The sequence below is a fragment of the Moschus berezovskii genome, chromosome 7, assembly GCF_049115385.1.
Source record: "Moschus berezovskii isolate FMDL1 chromosome 7, NW_MosBer_1.0, whole genome shotgun sequence".
Classification (NCBI taxonomy): domain Eukaryota; kingdom Metazoa; phylum Chordata; class Mammalia; order Artiodactyla; family Moschidae; genus Moschus; species Moschus berezovskii.
In genome coordinates, this window is record NC_142466.1 from 107,383,673 (window position 1) to 107,401,829 (window position 18,157).

Here is an 18,157-nt window from a genome sequence, read left to right on the forward strand (position 1 = left end):
AAGTGTATGAAAAAAGTGTTCAACCTCACTAATAAGAAAAGGCAATATAAAAATAAGATTCTATTTTTCACATATAAATTAGAGGGAGATGTTCAAATGATACTAACCTGTGTTGGCTGCATCCTAGATATGGACCTAGGCACTGCATGTAGGAGTATAATTTGGTACACATTTTCTGCAGAGCCACTTGGCACAAGTATCAAAGGCCTTAAAAACAGGCATCTTCTCTGAAGGAATAATACCCACCAGTTCAGAAATTTGTGTTAAGGAAATTATTAGAGATATGAGCAAAGATTTGGTCTCACCGTGTTGCTTTCAACAGCCTGTGTGTATGTTAGTCGTTCGGTTATGTCTGACTCAGTGAATCCATGGACTGTAGCCCGCCAGGCTTCTCTGTCCATGGAATTCTCCAAGCAAGAATACTGGAGTGGGTAGCCATTTCCTTCTCCAGGGGATCTTCCTGACCCAAGGATCGAACTAGGATCTCCTGCATTACAGGTGGAATCTTTACCATCTGAGCCACCAGGGAAGCCTGTGAAAGTGAAGTTGCTCAGTCGTGTCCGACTCTTTGTGACCCCATGGACTGTAGCCCACCAGGCTCCTCTGTCCGTGGGATTCTCCAGGCAAGAGTACTGGAGTGGGTTGCCAAACAGCCTAAATACATGATAATAGGTAATTCAGTTCAGTTCAGTCACTCAGTTGTGTCCGACTCTTTGCGACCCCATGAATTACAGCACGCCAGGCCTCCCTGTCCATCACCAACTCCTGGAGTTCACTCAAACTCATGTCCATCAAGTCGGTGATGCCATCCAGCCATCTCATTCTCTGTTGTCCCCTTCTCCTCCCGCCCCCAACCTTTCCCAGCATCAGAGTCTTTTCTAGTGAGTCAACTCGTCGCATGAGGTGGCCAAAGTATCGCAGTTTCAGCTTCAACATCAGTCCTTCCAATGAATACCCAGGACTGATCTCTTTTAGAATGGACTGGTTGGATCTCCTTGCAGTCCAAGGGACTCTCAAGAGTCTTCTCCAGCACCACAGTTCAAAAGCATCAATTCTTCAGCAATCAGCTTTCTTCACAGTCCAACTCTCACATCCATACATGACCACTGGAAAAACCATAGCCTTGACTAGACGGACCTTGGTTGGCAAAGTAATGTCTCTGCTTTTTAATATACTATCTAGGTTGGTCATAACTTTCCTTCCAAGGAGTAAGCGTCTTTTAATTTCATGGCTCCAATCAGCATCTGCAGTGATTTTGGAGCCCCCCAAAATAAAATCTGACACTGTTTCCACTGTTTTTTCATCTATTTCCCATGAAGTGATGGAATTACATGATACAAATAAACGCACAACCTGTAATGGAATACTGTGTGGCCAAGAAAACTGATAAAGTAGAAATGTATTTCTTATTATGGAAAGAAGACTACAAAATATGATGGAAAAGTTAAAAAAAATATACAATATGATGCTTTTCTTGGTAAACATTATTTATACATGATATATGTACATGTATGAATATATACCTATTACCTGCTGCTGCTGCTAAGTCACTTCAGTTGTGTCTGACTCTCTGCGACCCCATAGATGGCAGCCCACCAGGCTCCGCCGCCCCTGGGATTCTCCAGGCAAGAACACTGGAGTGGATTGCCATTTCCTCCTCCAATGCATGAAAGTGAAAAGGGAAAGTGAAGTCGCTCAGTCATGTCTGACTCCTAGCGACCCCATGGACTGCAGCCCACCAAGCTCCTCCGTCCATGGGATTTTCCAGGCAAGAGTACTGGAGTGGAGTGCCATTGCCTTCTCCGATACCTATTACCTGCTGCTGCTACTGCTAAGTCACTTCAGTCGTGTCCGACTCTGTGTGACCCCATAGATGGAAGCCCACAAGGCTCCCCCGTCCCTGGGATTCTCCAAGCAAGAACACTGGAGTGGGATTGCCATTTCCTTCTCCAATGTGTGAAAGTGAAAAGTGAAAGTGAAGTAGCTCAGTCGTGTCCGACCCCTGATGACCCCACAGACTGCAGCCTACCAGGCTGCTCCATCCATTGGATTTTCTAGGCAAGAGTACTGGAGTGGCTTGCCATTGCCTTCTCCGATACCTATTACCTAGACAACTGCAAATTGATCAAGACGGATATGTGCCAAAGTATTACAGTGTATTTTCAGAAAATTTTTCTGATTATTTTATCTTCTAAGATAAACACTTATTATAAGTAAAATAAAATGTGTTTTTAAAAAGTGAATCAAAGAGAAAAACAAGAATCTAGATATAGAAGTCATGTTTAAAAAATCAACATTTCTTTACATCAAGAAAAATTGTTTAACTGCTCATATAACTCAATAACAAAACAAAATCCAATCCAATTGAAAAGTGTGCCAAAGATCTAAATAGGTATTTCTCCAAAGACATACAGATGGCCAATAGGCACACGATGAGATACCCATCATCACTAACTGTTAGAGAAATGCAAATCAAAATTACAATGAGGTAACACCTTACTCCAGTCAGAATGGCCATCATCAAAAAATCTACAAGTAGGTGGCACTAGTGGTAAAGAACCTACCTGCCAATGCAGGAAACATGAGAGATGTTGGTTGGATCCCTGGGTTGGGAACAATCCCCTTGAGGATGACATGGCAACCCACTCCAGTATTCTTGCCTGGAGAATCCCAAGGACAGAGGAGACTGGTGGGCTACAGTCCATAGGGTCACAAAGAGTCAGACACGACTGAAGTGACGTAGCACAGCACAACAAATGCTGGAAAGGGCATGGAGAAAAGGGAACCCTCCAATGCCACTGGCAGGAGTGTAAACCAGTGCAGGTGCTATGGAGAACAGAACAGAGGCTCCTTAAACTAAAAAGAGAGTTGCCATAAGATCCAGAAATCCCACTCCTGGGCATATACCCAGGCAAAACTATGATTTGAAAAAATACATGCACCTCTATGGTAATAGCAGCACTATTTACGGTAACCAAGACATGGAAACAACCTAAACATCAACAGATGAATGGATAAAGAAGATGCAGTACATATATACAATGGAATATTACTCAGCCCTAAAAATGGATGAAATAATGCCATTTGCAGCAACATAAATGGACCTGGAGACTATCATACCGAGTGAAGTCAGTCAGAAAGAGAAAGACAATTACCATATGATATCACTTATACATGGAATCTAAAATACAATACAAATGAACATGTCTGTGAAACAGAAACAGACTCACAGATATAAAGAAAAGACTGTTTGCCACGGGGAAGGGAAGTCAGGGAGGGAAGAATTGGGAGTTTGGGATTAGCAAATGTAAACTAGCATATATAGGATGGATTAATAATGAGGTCCTATTACATAGCATAGGGAACTATATTCAATATCCTGTGATAAACCATAATGGAAAAGAATATGGAAATATATGTATAACTAAGTCACTTGGCTGTATAGCAGAAATTAACACAACATTGTAAGTCAACTATAATGCAATAAAATTTTTTTTTAATTTAAAAAAGAATATCTGTTTAACATTTAATTTGAAAAGATGCTATTCATGATAGCAATACTGAATGGAATACATTTAAGTCTAAATTTGACAAATATATGCAGCACTTAATTACTAGAAATCTACAACTCCATTGAAGGATATGAAGAGAACTGGTTAAAAATGGACATACTATAGTCTTGACTTGGAAGGACTGTAATTATAAAACGTAAATAATTCCCAAGTTAATTCTATATTTTCTATATTGAAATAAAAATCTTGGCTGGTTACATTTGGAATATGTGAAAATGAATTAAAACTTCATATTAAGTAATAAATATATAAGAATTGACTTAAAGAGGAAAAAAATAAGAAAATGGAGACTTCTCATGATCAGGTATTTAAATAGACTGTAAAGTTATAATAATTAAATCACTTTTACAAAGCTTAAAATTAATAGATAGGTAATAGGATGAACTATCCTATCATCCAGGATAATAAAAAATTCATAGAAGGCCAGGAGAAGCTCAAATACCCAAAACTTTTAGTGTATGACAAAAGAGGCATTTGATTAAATTGGGAAACGATGATGGCTAGTAAACACATGATGCTGGGGAAACTGGTTAACTATTAAAAAATAAAGTTAGATATCTTTGTCATACCATACACTAAAATAAGCTCCTGATAGATTAAACTGTGAGATGGGAAAATATTTCTCTGATATGGGAAATGAGAAAGCCATGCTAAGAATATAAGCAAATGTAGGATCTTAAAGACAAAGTTTGATAGATTTGACTATATACAAATTTAAATCATCCGTTTAACCACACTGTGATAAACAAAAGCAAAAGGCAGTGAACTGCAAAAAACATTTGCAGCATGTATACAAATAGTTACCGGTTTTACTATATGAAGAGCTTTTACAAATGATCAAACCAACAAACAAACATGCACCATAGTTGCAAAATGGTCAAAGCAATGACCAGGTAATCATCAAAGGCAAAACACAAATGCCCAGTAAGTGTATTAGAAAATACTCATTCCACAATAAAATGAAAACAACTGAATTTCCTAAAATGATACCTCTGTTCACCTACCAAATAGGCAAAGGCATTAAAAATATTGGCATATGTTACTGGTGACCCTGTGGCAAAGTTACTGCTGTGGTACTCTGCTGAAGTGAAGTAAAAGTCATTCAGTTGTGTCCAACCCTTTGGGACCCTATGGACTATACAGGCTATGGAATTCTCCAGGCCAAAATACTGGAGTGGGTAGCCTCTCCCATCTCCAGGGGAATCTTCCCAATCCAGGGATTGAACCCAGGTCTCCCACATTGCAGGTAGATTCTTTACCAGCTGAGCCACAAGGGAAGCCCCAAAATACTGGAGTAGGTAGCATATCCCTTCTCCAGGGGATCTTCCAGACCCAGGAATCCAACCAGGGTCTCCTGCATTGCAGGCAGATTCTTTACAAACTGAGCTATGGGATGGGGGGTGGGGGAACTCTGCTGATGGGAATGTAAATCTATACAACCCTCCAAGGCAGAACTGGACAAAATGTATCAAGTAGTTTACAGATGCACATCTCTTAATTTAGCAACTTTACAGAAATTCTTCCTAAGGAAGTAATCAAAGGGGTCTATAAATATTTGTGTTTACCAAAACCTGTGTTCAGCAACAGATGATAAGTCAAATAGATTATAGACTATAATAATCTAGCAAGTAAGGTCGATATATAATAACTATATTAGATATATAATGATATAGATCATTTCATGATATAACAAGTGAAAATGTAGGCTACAAAACAGCAAGACACTAGTTTGTTTTAAAGTATGAGCAGATGTGCATACTGGGCAAATATTCAACAACATGTAAACAGTGGCTTTTTAAGGGTGATGAGATTAGAGGGTTTTCCCCCCTTTTCCTCCTCTGGTTTCATTCATTCCACACACACTGGCTTGCTATCCTGTGCCCAACATCTCTATAGGCTTTAAATTTTCTTCAAATGAATATGCATTACACTGTAATCAGAAAAAGTTAAATTTTGGCAAAGTAAAAGTCCAGCATCTGAAACTGACTTCCTTCCTTTAAAAGTCTGGTAAAGGACTCAGAGCAACGAAGTGCATATTGAAAATGTAAAATCACATCCCAGAGAACTGAGGAAATGTTCAGGTCACTCCACCTCTTAGCTTTCGTGACACTTCCTAAATATTCACCTGTTACAGTTTGCCCACAGTTTGTTCCTACGACAGTGAATGTGAACAGCATCTCAAGGACATCTCATAGAGTTCTCAATGACCACTTAGTGAGCCTGACATTTCCTTAAGCCTTTAAAATCCATCCTTCCAAGGGAACCCCCTCCCTCCCACAACAGGATAGGTATGATTCTGACTTTGGAGATGGGAACGCTTGACTTGGGGTGCTATGGCTGGCCCGAGGCTGAGCCCGGCTTACAGCCGGGCAGGCGGTGGTGGGTGGGAAGGGCACCTTACCGCGGCTTGCTGGAAGGCGCCCTTGGTGTAGGTGCCACCTCCTCGGTAGGTGATGGCCGGGATCTCGCGGCTGAGCAGCGCGCACTTATGTTGGTGCGCGCGGCGGGAGGAGATGTAATCGACGCGCGCCACCACGTTGTTCTTGGACGAGAAGGTCACGATGGCCACGCGCGTGGCCGTGGGCACCACGGGGAAGTCGGACAGCAGCTTGCGGACGAACTTGAGCTCGCTGAGGAAGTTGGCTTGGCCCACGCTGGACGACTCGTCCACCAGGAAGACGAGCTCCAGGCGCTCGCTGAGCTCCCGCAGCCGCCGCACGCGTCGCCGGAACGCCTGGCCCAGCCGCTCCACTTTGCTCTCCGCGGCCGCCGCGTCCTCGCTGGGCGCGGGCGGCGCGGGCAGCCGCCCGGGGGCTCCGGGCGCCGCCTCGGGGAAGAGGCGGAAGCTGAAATTGCGCGACGGGGACAGCTGCTGAAAGGTCGCCCAGCCTGAAACCAGCGCCAGACCCCAGCAACAAAAGGCCAGGCGCGCCCACATTGCGCTAGAGACGGAGCGGCCGCCGGGAGCGCAGGCGTCTGCCCCGCGCGGAGAGATGCTCGGGCGCCGGGGTCGCCGAGGGGTGTGCGCGGCGCGGGGCGCGGGGCGGCGGCCGCGAGCCTCAGCGCTCTCTCATCTGACACTGGGCACACAGTCCAGACTCCTCCGGCAGCCCGAGGATCAGGGAGGGAAGGCGCGCGCTCGCTACCCCTCTCGCTCCCGTCTTTGCTCTCCCCTCACTCCTCCTCCTCCTCGCTCTCCCTGAAGCCTATAAAATGTTTGAAGGCAAGGGGGCAGTCAAGAAGAATCTCCTGCTTCCCTCCTCTCCCTCCTGTGCCTCTCCCTCTGCCCTCGCCTTCCTCTATCTCGGCCTCTATCTCTCTCCTCCCCCTTCTCCTTCTCCTCCCGGGTTCAAGCCAAAGACTCTCGGAGATTCCATGACACCAGAACCCCGCGTCTGTCAGGCTGTCAACATTCCCGCAGCAAGCGCACCAGCGCCGAAGCCCTGATTGATCCCATATGTCTGGCAGGAGCCGCAGAGGAATTCACTGGAGATGGATCCAGATACCGAGAGTGCCACAGTAATTGGAAACACTTTGTAGAGGAAAACACACACGGACTGGCCAGGGAGTTGAAAGCATCCTTTGAAAACTGCTTGCTCACCTTTTGTGTCTCTTTCCCCCTCTCCGGAGAAACCTCAAAGCCTTCTCCAAGTGGATGTTTTATTCGACTTTTGTGGTGGGGCTTTCTGGTCGGTGGGCGGGGGGTGTCCTCTTGAGGGTCCCCTCCGATCACAATATATAGGGGTTACATCTACCCCTAAGCAGCCCATAGAATGTCTGTCGTGGCGCTGCATGCATGCACTTATTTATTCATCCATTTGGTTACCCCTTCATTCATTTAGCAAATATTTTTGAGCACCTGTTGTGTGCTAGGACACCTGGAATATAAGGAGGAACACAAATTGACATAGATCTTGTCGCCAAGAAACTTACAGGGTAACAAGTGAGATGACCATTAACCAGATATTTCTGAAATAATGTATATAATTACATCTGACCATGCTAAGTTCTATGAAGATCTTAGGCAGATAGACTTGACCTTGGAAAGGTCAGGGAAGCCTTCACCAAGGATGTGAAGTTTGTGCTGAAATCTGATGATGAGTGACAGTTTCTATCCCCCAGTCCTCTTTCATATGCCCATGGCCTTTTTCAACAGGTGAGACTCATAGAGGCCTATCTCCTTGACTTTAAATGGCACCTAACACATAACTACATACCTACACAGGTTGCCACCTTGGGGTAGTTTTTTTTTCCGAAACAAAACCCTGAAAGGGGTAGTGCAAGTGCAAAGAAGGAGTAAACTTTGCAGAAGAGATGGAGTGAACTTTGCAAAAGTAATTCTAGTGAGGAGTCAGGAGACTTGTGCAGATACGTTTCTGCAATTCATATAAATCACCTGAACCAACACACTTCCAAGTCTTAGCTTCAGTTTCCGTATCTGCTTCATGATGGAAATCAATAATCTGAGAATTTCCTTTGTCCCTAATGTCAGATGATTTAATTCCATCTGTATTTAATGAAATATCTTCACAGCGTATATAATGGTTGAAGTTTTAGGGCTCTGGAGTCCGTTTGCCTGGAATGAAATCTTGACTCCACCATTCAGTAGTTGTATGACCTTGACATCAGTTTGCTCATCTGTAAAATGGAGTAATATTACTGTGATATTGCTGATCGCCAAAGAATTGATGCTTTTGAACTGTGGTGCTGGAGAAGACTCTTGAGAGTCCCTTGGACTGCAAGGAGATCCAACCAGTCCATTCTAAAGGAGATCAATCCTGGGTGTTCACTGGAAGGACTGATGCTAAAGCTGAAAATCCAATACTTTGGCCACCTCATGCGATGAGTTGACTCACTGGAAAAGACTCTGATGCTAGGAAAGGTTGGGGGCGGGAGGAGAAGGGGACGACCGAGAATGAGATGGCTGGATGGCATCACCGACTCTGTGGACATGAGTTTGAGTGTACTCCGGGAGTTGGTGATGGACAGGGAGGCCTGGCATGCTGTGATTCATGGGGTCGCGGAGAGTCGGACACAACTGAGCGACTGAACTGACTGAAAGTTATTGTGAAGATATCATACAAAGTTTTTAGACTATCACTTAGAATATAGCATGTAGTCTACAAATGCTGGTTGCTATTATTTCCACATTTAATAATGAATACTCTTCAGATCTTTATTTTTCTAGTAATATTTCTTGACCATCTACCATGCCAGAATATTAGATTCTGAGGTATTAAAGCTGAATAAGACTCAGTTCCAATCTTCCAGAAGTTCAAAGACTATCAGAAGAGAAAACAGACTTTGCAAACAATTATAGAGCAGTAGGATGATTGCAAGGATGGGATTAGGGAGTAAGAAGAAAAAATTCTCAATCTTCCTGGATCTTCCTGGGGAATAAGCAAGACCTCATTTGAGCTGAGACTTTTGAAAAAGAGAAAGTCTGTCCAAATTTCATCTGCTACTGCTAAGTCACTTCAGTCGTGTCCGACTCTGTGCGACCCCATAGACGGAAGCCCACCAGGCTCCCCCGTCCCTGGGATTCTCCAGGCAAGAATTTCATCTACTCTGTGTTATTTCAAATACATCATTAAGAGCTAACATTTCAGGACCTTTATGTGCCAGGCAGCATGGCAACTACTATGTGTACTCACTCATATGTTCCCCACAAAAACCCAGAGAGGTAGATGATTGTTTTAGTACTTTTTGGTTGCAAGCAATAGGCACTCAGCTTCTCCTCACTGTAAACAAGAAGGGATTGCTTGGCTCAGTAACTAAACTGGAGAAAGGGGAAGGGTGGATTTGTCTCAAAAAAGCTTGGAAAAGGAAATCAAGAACGACCTAAGTCTTCCATTTTCCTCTCGCTTCTGTTTCTCTTAGAATGTTAGATTTAGTTTGCGTCTTCAGATTTATGAACTGAAAAGGAAAGACTTTTCCCCAGGAGCTCAAGTGAAAAACAATTCAACAAAAACAATCACCACCATGACCTTAGAGAAAGATGTCACTGAAGCATGCATGAGTTATATGCCCTTCCCTAGCCCAATACTAGGGAGGCCATGTGCTGTGCTTAGTCGCTCAGTCGTGTCCGACTCTTTGCGACCCCATGGACTGTAGCCCGCCAGGCTTCTCTGTCCATGGGGATTCTCCAAGCAACAATACTGGAGTGGGTTGCCATGCCCTTCACCAGAGGATCTTCCCAACCCAGGGATTGAACCCAGGTCCCCTGCACAGGCAGATTCTTTACTGTCTGAGCTACCAGGGAAGCAGTGGAATGCATGGGCCATTATAATTGCCCTAACTTAGGTCATATGCTTACTGTGGCAGAGACTCTTAGTCACCTATCTAATACATCTCTTCTAGAAGGGTCTAGAAGAGAAATAGAGCTCCTGAGTTTTTGCTGGGCACAAAATTATCCAAAATGAAGATTACACATCCCAGCTTCCACTGCAGATGGATGCAGCCATGTAGCTAGGTTCTGGGCAATGATATACAAATCCTGGTTTTGTGTGGCAGCTTCAGAAAACCTCTTTAAAAGACAGGTACTCCTTTTGTCTGTTGTCTCTTTCTTTCATCCCTTATTCCATTTCTACCTGGAACATGAGCATGGTGGCAGACCTCTAGCAGTCGTCTTGGATCGTGAGAATAATGGCCACATTCAAGCAACAGGTGAGTAGTAATCTAGAAAGAGCATGGATTCCTACACACTTCACAGAGCAGAACCACCATACTCATCTCAGATTGACTCTCTACCCCTTTTGAGTTTTCCTATTACATTCAGCTGAACTTGATTCTGTATAATAAACTCAAACCTGGAGCCATGGAAGCTATCCTCTCAATACATGCTTTCATAAATGCTATGGGAGAGAAAAGAGGAAATAATGAATTACTCACTACTCCAAAACACATCACTTGTTTCATTTCATTGCCAAAAAAAGATGTATGGCCATGTATAATTCCAAAGATTGTGAAGTACAATCTTAACATTGCTCTAGAAATCAGAAAGCTAGAAACATTTGGTGAATATTCAGCAAACAATTACAATATTGAGTCATACGAAATGGGAAAACAGCTGAGTTCAAAAAGAAAAATCGAGAAAATTCTGGGAAGCTTAATCTGCCTTACATTGAGGAGATTCCAATAGAAAAGAGTTAAAAATCAGTTTTCACTGATCTTTCTGATCTTTAGTTGGAGATAGTAAATTCACTTGGTGCCTGCTATATTACCTATAACTATGGTGAAGTACTTAGAAGTGGTCAACTCTAGCAGAAGTTTGTAATTGAGCAACTGTGGGCATTTGATAGAATTCTTCTTTTCTACATTTTTCATCCCAGGTTTTCTTAGAATTTTTGTCTTTTTATGGCACCAAAAAACCACCCAATTATACTAAAATAGTTATTAAAATGTTCTTTAAAATTATATTTGTCACATGCGATGAGTTGACTCACTGGAAAAGACTCTGATGCTGGGAGGGATTGGGGGCGGGAGGAGACGGGGCCGACAGAGAATGAGATGGCTGGATGGCATCACCGACTCTGTGGACATGAGTTTGAGTGAACTCCGGGAGTTGGTGATGGACAGGGAGGCCTGGCTTGCTGTGATTCATGGGGTCGCAGAGAGTCGGACACGACTGAGCGACTGAACTGAACTGAACTGAACTGAACTGCATGTGTACTTGTTCATGATCCTGTTAAATAATATTACCAATCAACTATTCTAGTAAATGCCTTGTTTTCAAAGTATTGATGAAGTAATGATATTCTGCTGTGGATCTAAGTGCATTTAAAATTTCCTGGATAATTCTGACACATGCCCTAGGGGCAAAAGCATAAGACCAACATATTCTGCCATTCACACCAACATACATTGGAAATATTGTATATTTCCAATGAGCTAAACAGTCAGGTCCACATTACCTATGCTTGTGATAAGGAGTGGAGACTTGGAGAAATCTTGCCTGTATGTTATCAAGATCACTGCTCTGCGCTTGGCACTGCCCCCTAGAGCTCTCTAGTGTGTTATGCTCTTTGGTCTAAAGCAGTGATTCTCCTGGGGGGTAATTTTGCACCCCACCGACTTCCTTACCCCTACCACCAGGGAAGACCAGGAAATGTTTGGAGATCTGTGTGTATTGGGGTGGGGGGACAGTGGTACCGGCATCTAGTGTAGAGGTAGGGAACGCAACTAAGCATCCTGTGATGCATGGGACAGCTCCCACAACCATTCAGCTCAATGTGTCAGGAGTGCCGAGACAGAAACTCTGGCCTGTGTGACAATTAACAGATACAAAATAAGATAAACTTTCACTATAGGAAATAAGTCAGAGAGAGAAAGACAAATATCATGTGATATCACTTATACATAGATACCAAAATATGACACAAATGAACTTACCTATGAAACAGAAACAGAATCATGGACATAGAGAACAGACTGGTGGTTGCCAAGTGTTAGGGAAATTAAAACAGAGAAAGCCTTCAGAAGCAGGAGAGCAAGCCTTTGATATGCTTCTGATCTGCCTGGACACTGCTTGGATTCCATGCTTACATGCAAGCATAGTAAGTCAGGCAGCACCTTAGATAAGAAAGGGAGTGGGTCTTGGAATTCTTGAGCCCCCCGGAGGTCTGGCCAGCCCCCTGGGTCCTAACAAAATGCTATGATTCACAAGGTTAAACACACAGCATTGTAAAAAGGTTCAAGTAAAAGCAGAACTGAAGTTCTGCACGTAAATCAGTCTGCAGCCTGGGAATATAAGCAGCAGCCCACCGAACTTTAATCTGAAGTCTCACCTGGTGGGTCAACACACCGCCTGGGACCTTTTCCCAGTTGGGACTCCAGTTTGCTGTCAATGAGGGACTTCCCAGCGCTGTTTAAATCTGGATGTTGGTCAGCCCAGTTGCTGATATATGTGCTGTTACTATTCTCTATTGTTTCTATTTGTCTTCTTTTAATAACTGTATATTAAAATTAAGTCAATTAACCCTCTACTAAATACTGAAATTGTTTATGTGTGTGACATGTGGTTTCTTTTGTTAATGAGTCCTTCAAACCTGCAACAAAAGTAAAACTTGCAGCAAAACACAAGCGGTTAGGGGAGGGATGGAGTGGGAGGTTGAGGTTAACAGATGTAAACTTTTATATATATAATGAATAAACAACAAGGTCCTACTGTATAGCACAGAGAAGTATATTTAGCATCCTATGATAAACCATAATGGGAGAGAATATTAAAAAGGATGTATGTTATATAAGTACTGAATCACTTTGCTGTACAGCAATCATTAACATTGTAAATTAACTATACTTCAATTGAAAAAAAAAGAACTTTCACTCAAGCAAAAATTAAGACTGAGAAGCAACCTAAAAGCACTGAAATGACACCATAGCCAGACTAAGAAAAATGACCTGGGATTCATCTCATGACATAGAGACTTCTGTGAGGAAGCAATGTGTGTTGGTGGTGTATGGGATGGGGGATACATTATATTTTTCTTGCTAGCTGTACACTGATATACAAGAAACAGAACCTCAATCCCTGCCTATCCAATGGGACTTTTATTAGGGACATCCACCTCTACTCCACCCTCACAGCAACCGTTTTCCTGCATCAATGCAGGTGCTGTAAAAAGACAGGATGGATTTGAGGTAGGGGAGATGGAAGGAGAAAGAAGAAAGCAGAGAGTGGTGCTAGCAAAATGTCCTTCTGAGATGTCAAGAATCAAGTCCAGTTAATGGAAGCAGAGGGAGGAAAAGTCTCACTTTCCATGCATGCTGGGCATGGGGTCTGGTTTTAAAATCTATCGCAGTGTTAGTGAACCACAGCGACAGGCAGTAGGGACAGGAGGAAGGTGCCACCTGGTGACTGTATTTTATAAGACTCTCTTTCAGTTGTGAATTTAATAAAAAAAACATTCTCCCCTGTACAGCGACTGTTTAAGTAGAATTACCTGAAGATGGAGTTCATGATGGAGAAGTCCTAGCAGTGGACATTGTAAGCAATTAAATAATTAAATAAATAGAAATAAATGTTGTCAATCTGGCTCTAACACTTTGTGGTAGTTGTTGTTTAGTCGCTAAATCCTGTCTGATTCTCTTGCAACTCCATGGACTGTTCTCCAGGCTCTTCTCCATGGGATTATCCAGGCAAGAATATTGGCGTGGGTTGCCATTACCTTTTCTAGAGAATCTTCCCGACCCAGGGATTGAACCCATGTCTCCTGCATTACAGGCAGATTCTTTACTGCTCAACCACCATGGAGGTCCAGTTTTAACACAAAATACAGATTTAAAAAGTGTTTAAATACGTATCATTTAACATGCTTATTTCATTTAATCTTGTCATAAATCCTCAAGTAAATATAATGGGCATTCTTTTTCTATAGGTGAAGAAATAGAGCTGTATGAAGTGGCCATAATGTCAGGAAATAGAAATGGTTTATTGCTATTACATTTTAATGCCGGTCATGTTTAATGTGTTGGCTCTTGCTAGCAATGCAAGCTTGCAGTGAAGGTGGTAATTAACACATCATTTGTGTCCGTCACTGCGTCTGTATTTATACTGCATCGCCTTAGATAACCTGATCTCAAACCTGACCCTTTATCCACGAACCTATCCTCAGCTAAACTTTGTAAGGACTTATATCTTGAACTGGTGAAAGGCACATGGATTGAGAATTTATTATGTGGTAACAAAAGGTATCCCCAGTTTCTAGAATGCTCTTGGACTATTATATTTACAGTGACCCTTGCCTTTACTTCTTCAGAGATAGTCATCAACAAAACAGCATGCTCAAAACATTGCCTGTGTCCTTGAATTTGTGAACCAACTTTCCAAAGGTACTCTTTTCCAGAAGGACATGCATTGAAGCACTCTAGATTCACTGACAGGACCAGCCCTCATGCCCACTTAGAAGTAAGAGCTTAATGTGTTCATCTTTCATCATTTTCAACCTGTAAAAAATAGAACAGTGTCATTTATATTTATAGATATTATACCCAAGGTCAAGGCTTGACCCAAACTCAGTTTGTGATCTTCACCGTAATTCTGGAGGTTGCTCTGCTAAAAGCAAACAGTAATAATGATAAAAAGTTTTTAAAAGGTACATTCTTTTCATCTTTATCTCTTTTTTTCTCCTACCAGTGTGTGGAACACAGAAAGATCAGAAAAGTTAATTAATTTCCTATTGACAAACTATGACACCACCACTCCCATGTGGAAGCAGCCATAATTATAGTTACTTTATAAAATTTAGTTTTAAATTATCATACAGTAAAATTGACTTTTAGTGGGTGTACAGTTCCATGAATTCAAACACATACACAGATTCATGTAGCCACACCCACAATCAGGATACAGAATAGTTCCATCACTCCAAAAAGCTCACTTTTGTGGTCACACTGTCTCCTGACTCCTAACGCCTGGCACCCCAACTGATCTGCTCTCCACTACTGCGCTTTTCTCTTTTCAAGAATCATATAAATGGATTCACATAGAATGCGATTTTCTGAGATTAGTTTATTTTCATTCAGCAAAATAACTTTGAAATTCATCTAAGGTTGTGTACAGGTTTTTGTGTGAACTTAAATTTTTATTGACTTAGGATAAATACCCAGAGGTAGGATTACTAGGTCATATTGTAAAGCATGTTCAGTGTTATAACAAAGAGCCAAGATATGTTTCAGGGTGCTGCATGTAGCATTGCTCACTCACAATAGAAATGGATGTGTTCTAATGGCTCAGCATCCCATTCAGCATTTGGTACTCTGTGTGTGTGTGTATAAGTTCAGTTCAGTTCAGTCGTTCAGTCGTGTCCGACTCTTTGCGACCCCATGAATCACAGCACGCCAGGCCTCCCTGTCCATCACCAACTCCCGGAGTTCACTCAAACTCACCTCCATCGAGTCGGTGATGCCATCCAGCCATCTCATTCTCTGTCGTCCTCGTCTCCTCCCACCCCCAATCCCTCCCAGCATCAGTCTTTTCCAGTGAGTCAACTTGTCGCATGAGGTGGCCAAAGTATTGGAGTTTCAGCTTTAGCATCAGTCCTTCCAATGAACACCCAGGACTGATCTTCTCTAGAATGGACTGGTTGGATCTCTTTGCAGTCCAAGGGACTCTCAAGAGTTTTCTCCAGCACCACAGCATACATGTACATAGTTGCATATATATTATATATATGATTCTAGATTGATAGTACTCCAATTTTTCTATTATCTTGAGTCCATTACCGAGACCACTCAGTAAACTTTAAATTTCAGTTATTATATTTTTCAGTTCCTCAATTTTCACTAGATTCTTCTTTGTATCTTGCCTGAGGTTTTGGAAATACAAAAACAGGGGGAGGACACACACACACACACACACACACACACACACACTCTTCTCCACTCGAAGCCTGAACTCGATAAAAGCCTCTTGTGAATCTCTCTCTGCGCACCCATGCCTGCTTATGGCTTCAGACTTTAGCACTGAGCCACAAGGGATTTCAGAGGGGGGAGAACGGTAAACTCACTGCTGATTCAGTGGTATTTTAAATTCTGGTCTTCTCTCCTAAGTCACCTACTTTATTAACATTTCCGAGTCCTCAAATAGGGGTTATATACGCCCTCTAGATTTTATCGTCATTAGATAGGGTGGAGTATACTTAAACCATCCTCCTACTTAGAACCAGTATCACCGTGTGTATACACGCACAGTTGTTCACTTTACCGTTAAATAACAATTTTATTTTCCTTTCCAACTCTTCCCAAGGTTATCTGTTCATTTAAACTTTCACACTTTTAAGAAAGTCTTAGTAATTTACATTCTAAGTTAGGAAATTGTCCTTAATTTAAATGTAGATTTTTAAATTATTAACTAAAAAATTTAAGAAGCATACATTTTCAATTATTATATTCTCCTCCATATATATGGTATTGTTTAGCTTCTTTCCAATGTTATACGTTAGTCATTTTACTTTTTCCGCTCTTAGTACTTTCATAAACATTTTATCTATTTTGTGGTGCTTTGAGGGACCCAGTGCTTGGACTCCTTGATACATTATTTATGCTTTTATCCTGAATAATATTTTATAGTTCCTTGAGTCCTTTATTTATTATCATTTATTGTCTTTTAAATAGAGCTCTTAAAGATATCATTCCTACTGAGTATAACTTCAGCTAAACCTCATGTGCAGTGTCATTATTATTTTCTGTGTGTATGTTTGGGCTTAGTCACTCGGTTCAATTCAGTCACTCAGTCATGTCCAACTCTTTGTGACCCCATGAACCACAGCACACCAGGCCTCCCTGTCCATCACTAACTCCCAGAGTCCACTCAAACCATGTCCATGGAGTCAGTGATGCCATCCAACCGTCTCATCCTCTGTCGTCCCCTTCTCCTCCTGCCCTCAATCTTTCCCAGCATCAGGGGCTTTTACAATGAGTCAGCTCTTCGCATCAGGTGGGCAAAGTATTGGAGTTTCAGACTCAACATCAGCCCTTCCAATGAACACCCAGGACTGATCTCCTTTAGGATGGACTGGTTGGATCTTCTTGCAGTCCAAAGGATTCTCAAGAGTCTTCTCCAGCACCACAGTTCAAAAGCATCAATTCTTGGGTACTCGGCTTTCTTTACAGTCCAATTCTCACATCCATACATGACAACTGGAAAAACCATAGCCTTGACTAGACGGACCTTTGATGACAAAGTGATGTCTCTTTTCCTTCCAAGGAGTAAGCGTCTTTTAATTTCATGGCTGCAATCACCATCTGCAGTGATTTTGGAGCCCAGAAAAATGAAGTCAGCCACTGTTTCCACTGTTCCCCCATCTATTTGCCATGACGTCATGGGACCGGATGCCATGATCTTAGTTTTCTGAATGTTGAGCTTTAAGCCAACTTTTTCACTCTCCTCTTTCACTTTCATCAAGAGGCTTTTGAGTTCCTCTTCACTTGCTGCCATAAGGGTTGTGTCATCTACATATCTGATGTTATTGATATTTCTCCCAGTAATCTTGATTCCAGCTTGTGCTTCTTCCAGCTCAGCGTTCCTCATGATGTACTCTGCATATAAGTTAAATAAGCAGGATGACAATATACTGTCTTGACTGACTCCTTTTCCTATTTGGAACCAGTCTGTTGTTCCATGTCCAGTTCTAACTGTTGCTTCCTGACCTGCATACAGGTTTCTCAAGAGGCAGGTCAGATGGTCTGGTATTCCCATCTCTTTCATAATTTTCCACAGTTTATTGTGATCCACACAATCAAAGGCTTTGGCACAGTCAATAAAGCAGAAATATATGTTTTTCTGGAACTCTCTTGCTTTCTCAATGACCCATAGGATGTTGGCAATTTGATCTCTGGTTCCTCTGGCTTTTCTAAAACCAGCTTGAACATCTGGAAGTTCATGGTTCATGTATTGCTGAAGCCTGGCTTGGAGAATTTTGAGCATGACTTTACTAGTGTGTGAGATGAGTGCAATTGTGCAGTAGTTTGAGCATTCTTTGGCACTGCCTTTCTTTGGGATTGGAATGAAAACTGACCTTTTCCAGTCCTGTGGCCACTGCTGAGTTTTCCAAATTTGATGACATATTGAGTGCAGCACTTTC

The 18,157-nt window shown here is 42.2% G+C and overlaps 1 protein-coding gene across 1 annotated transcript in view; it reads right to left on the reverse strand.

Moving 5' to 3' along the window:
- The window catches only part of SVEP1 (sushi, von Willebrand factor type A, EGF and pentraxin domain containing 1), a 204,172-nt gene extending 197,305 nt beyond the window's left edge, over nt 1-6,867 (reverse strand). Inside the window, exon 1 of the mRNA XM_055427567.2 lies at nt 5,974-6,867. Coding sequence (XP_055283542.2) covers nt 5,974-6,510 — 537 coding nt within the window. The 5' untranslated portion in view covers nt 6,511-6,867. The remainder of the gene's footprint in view (nt 1-5,973) is intronic.
- Between the last annotated feature and the right edge of the window lie 11,290 nt (nt 6,868-18,157).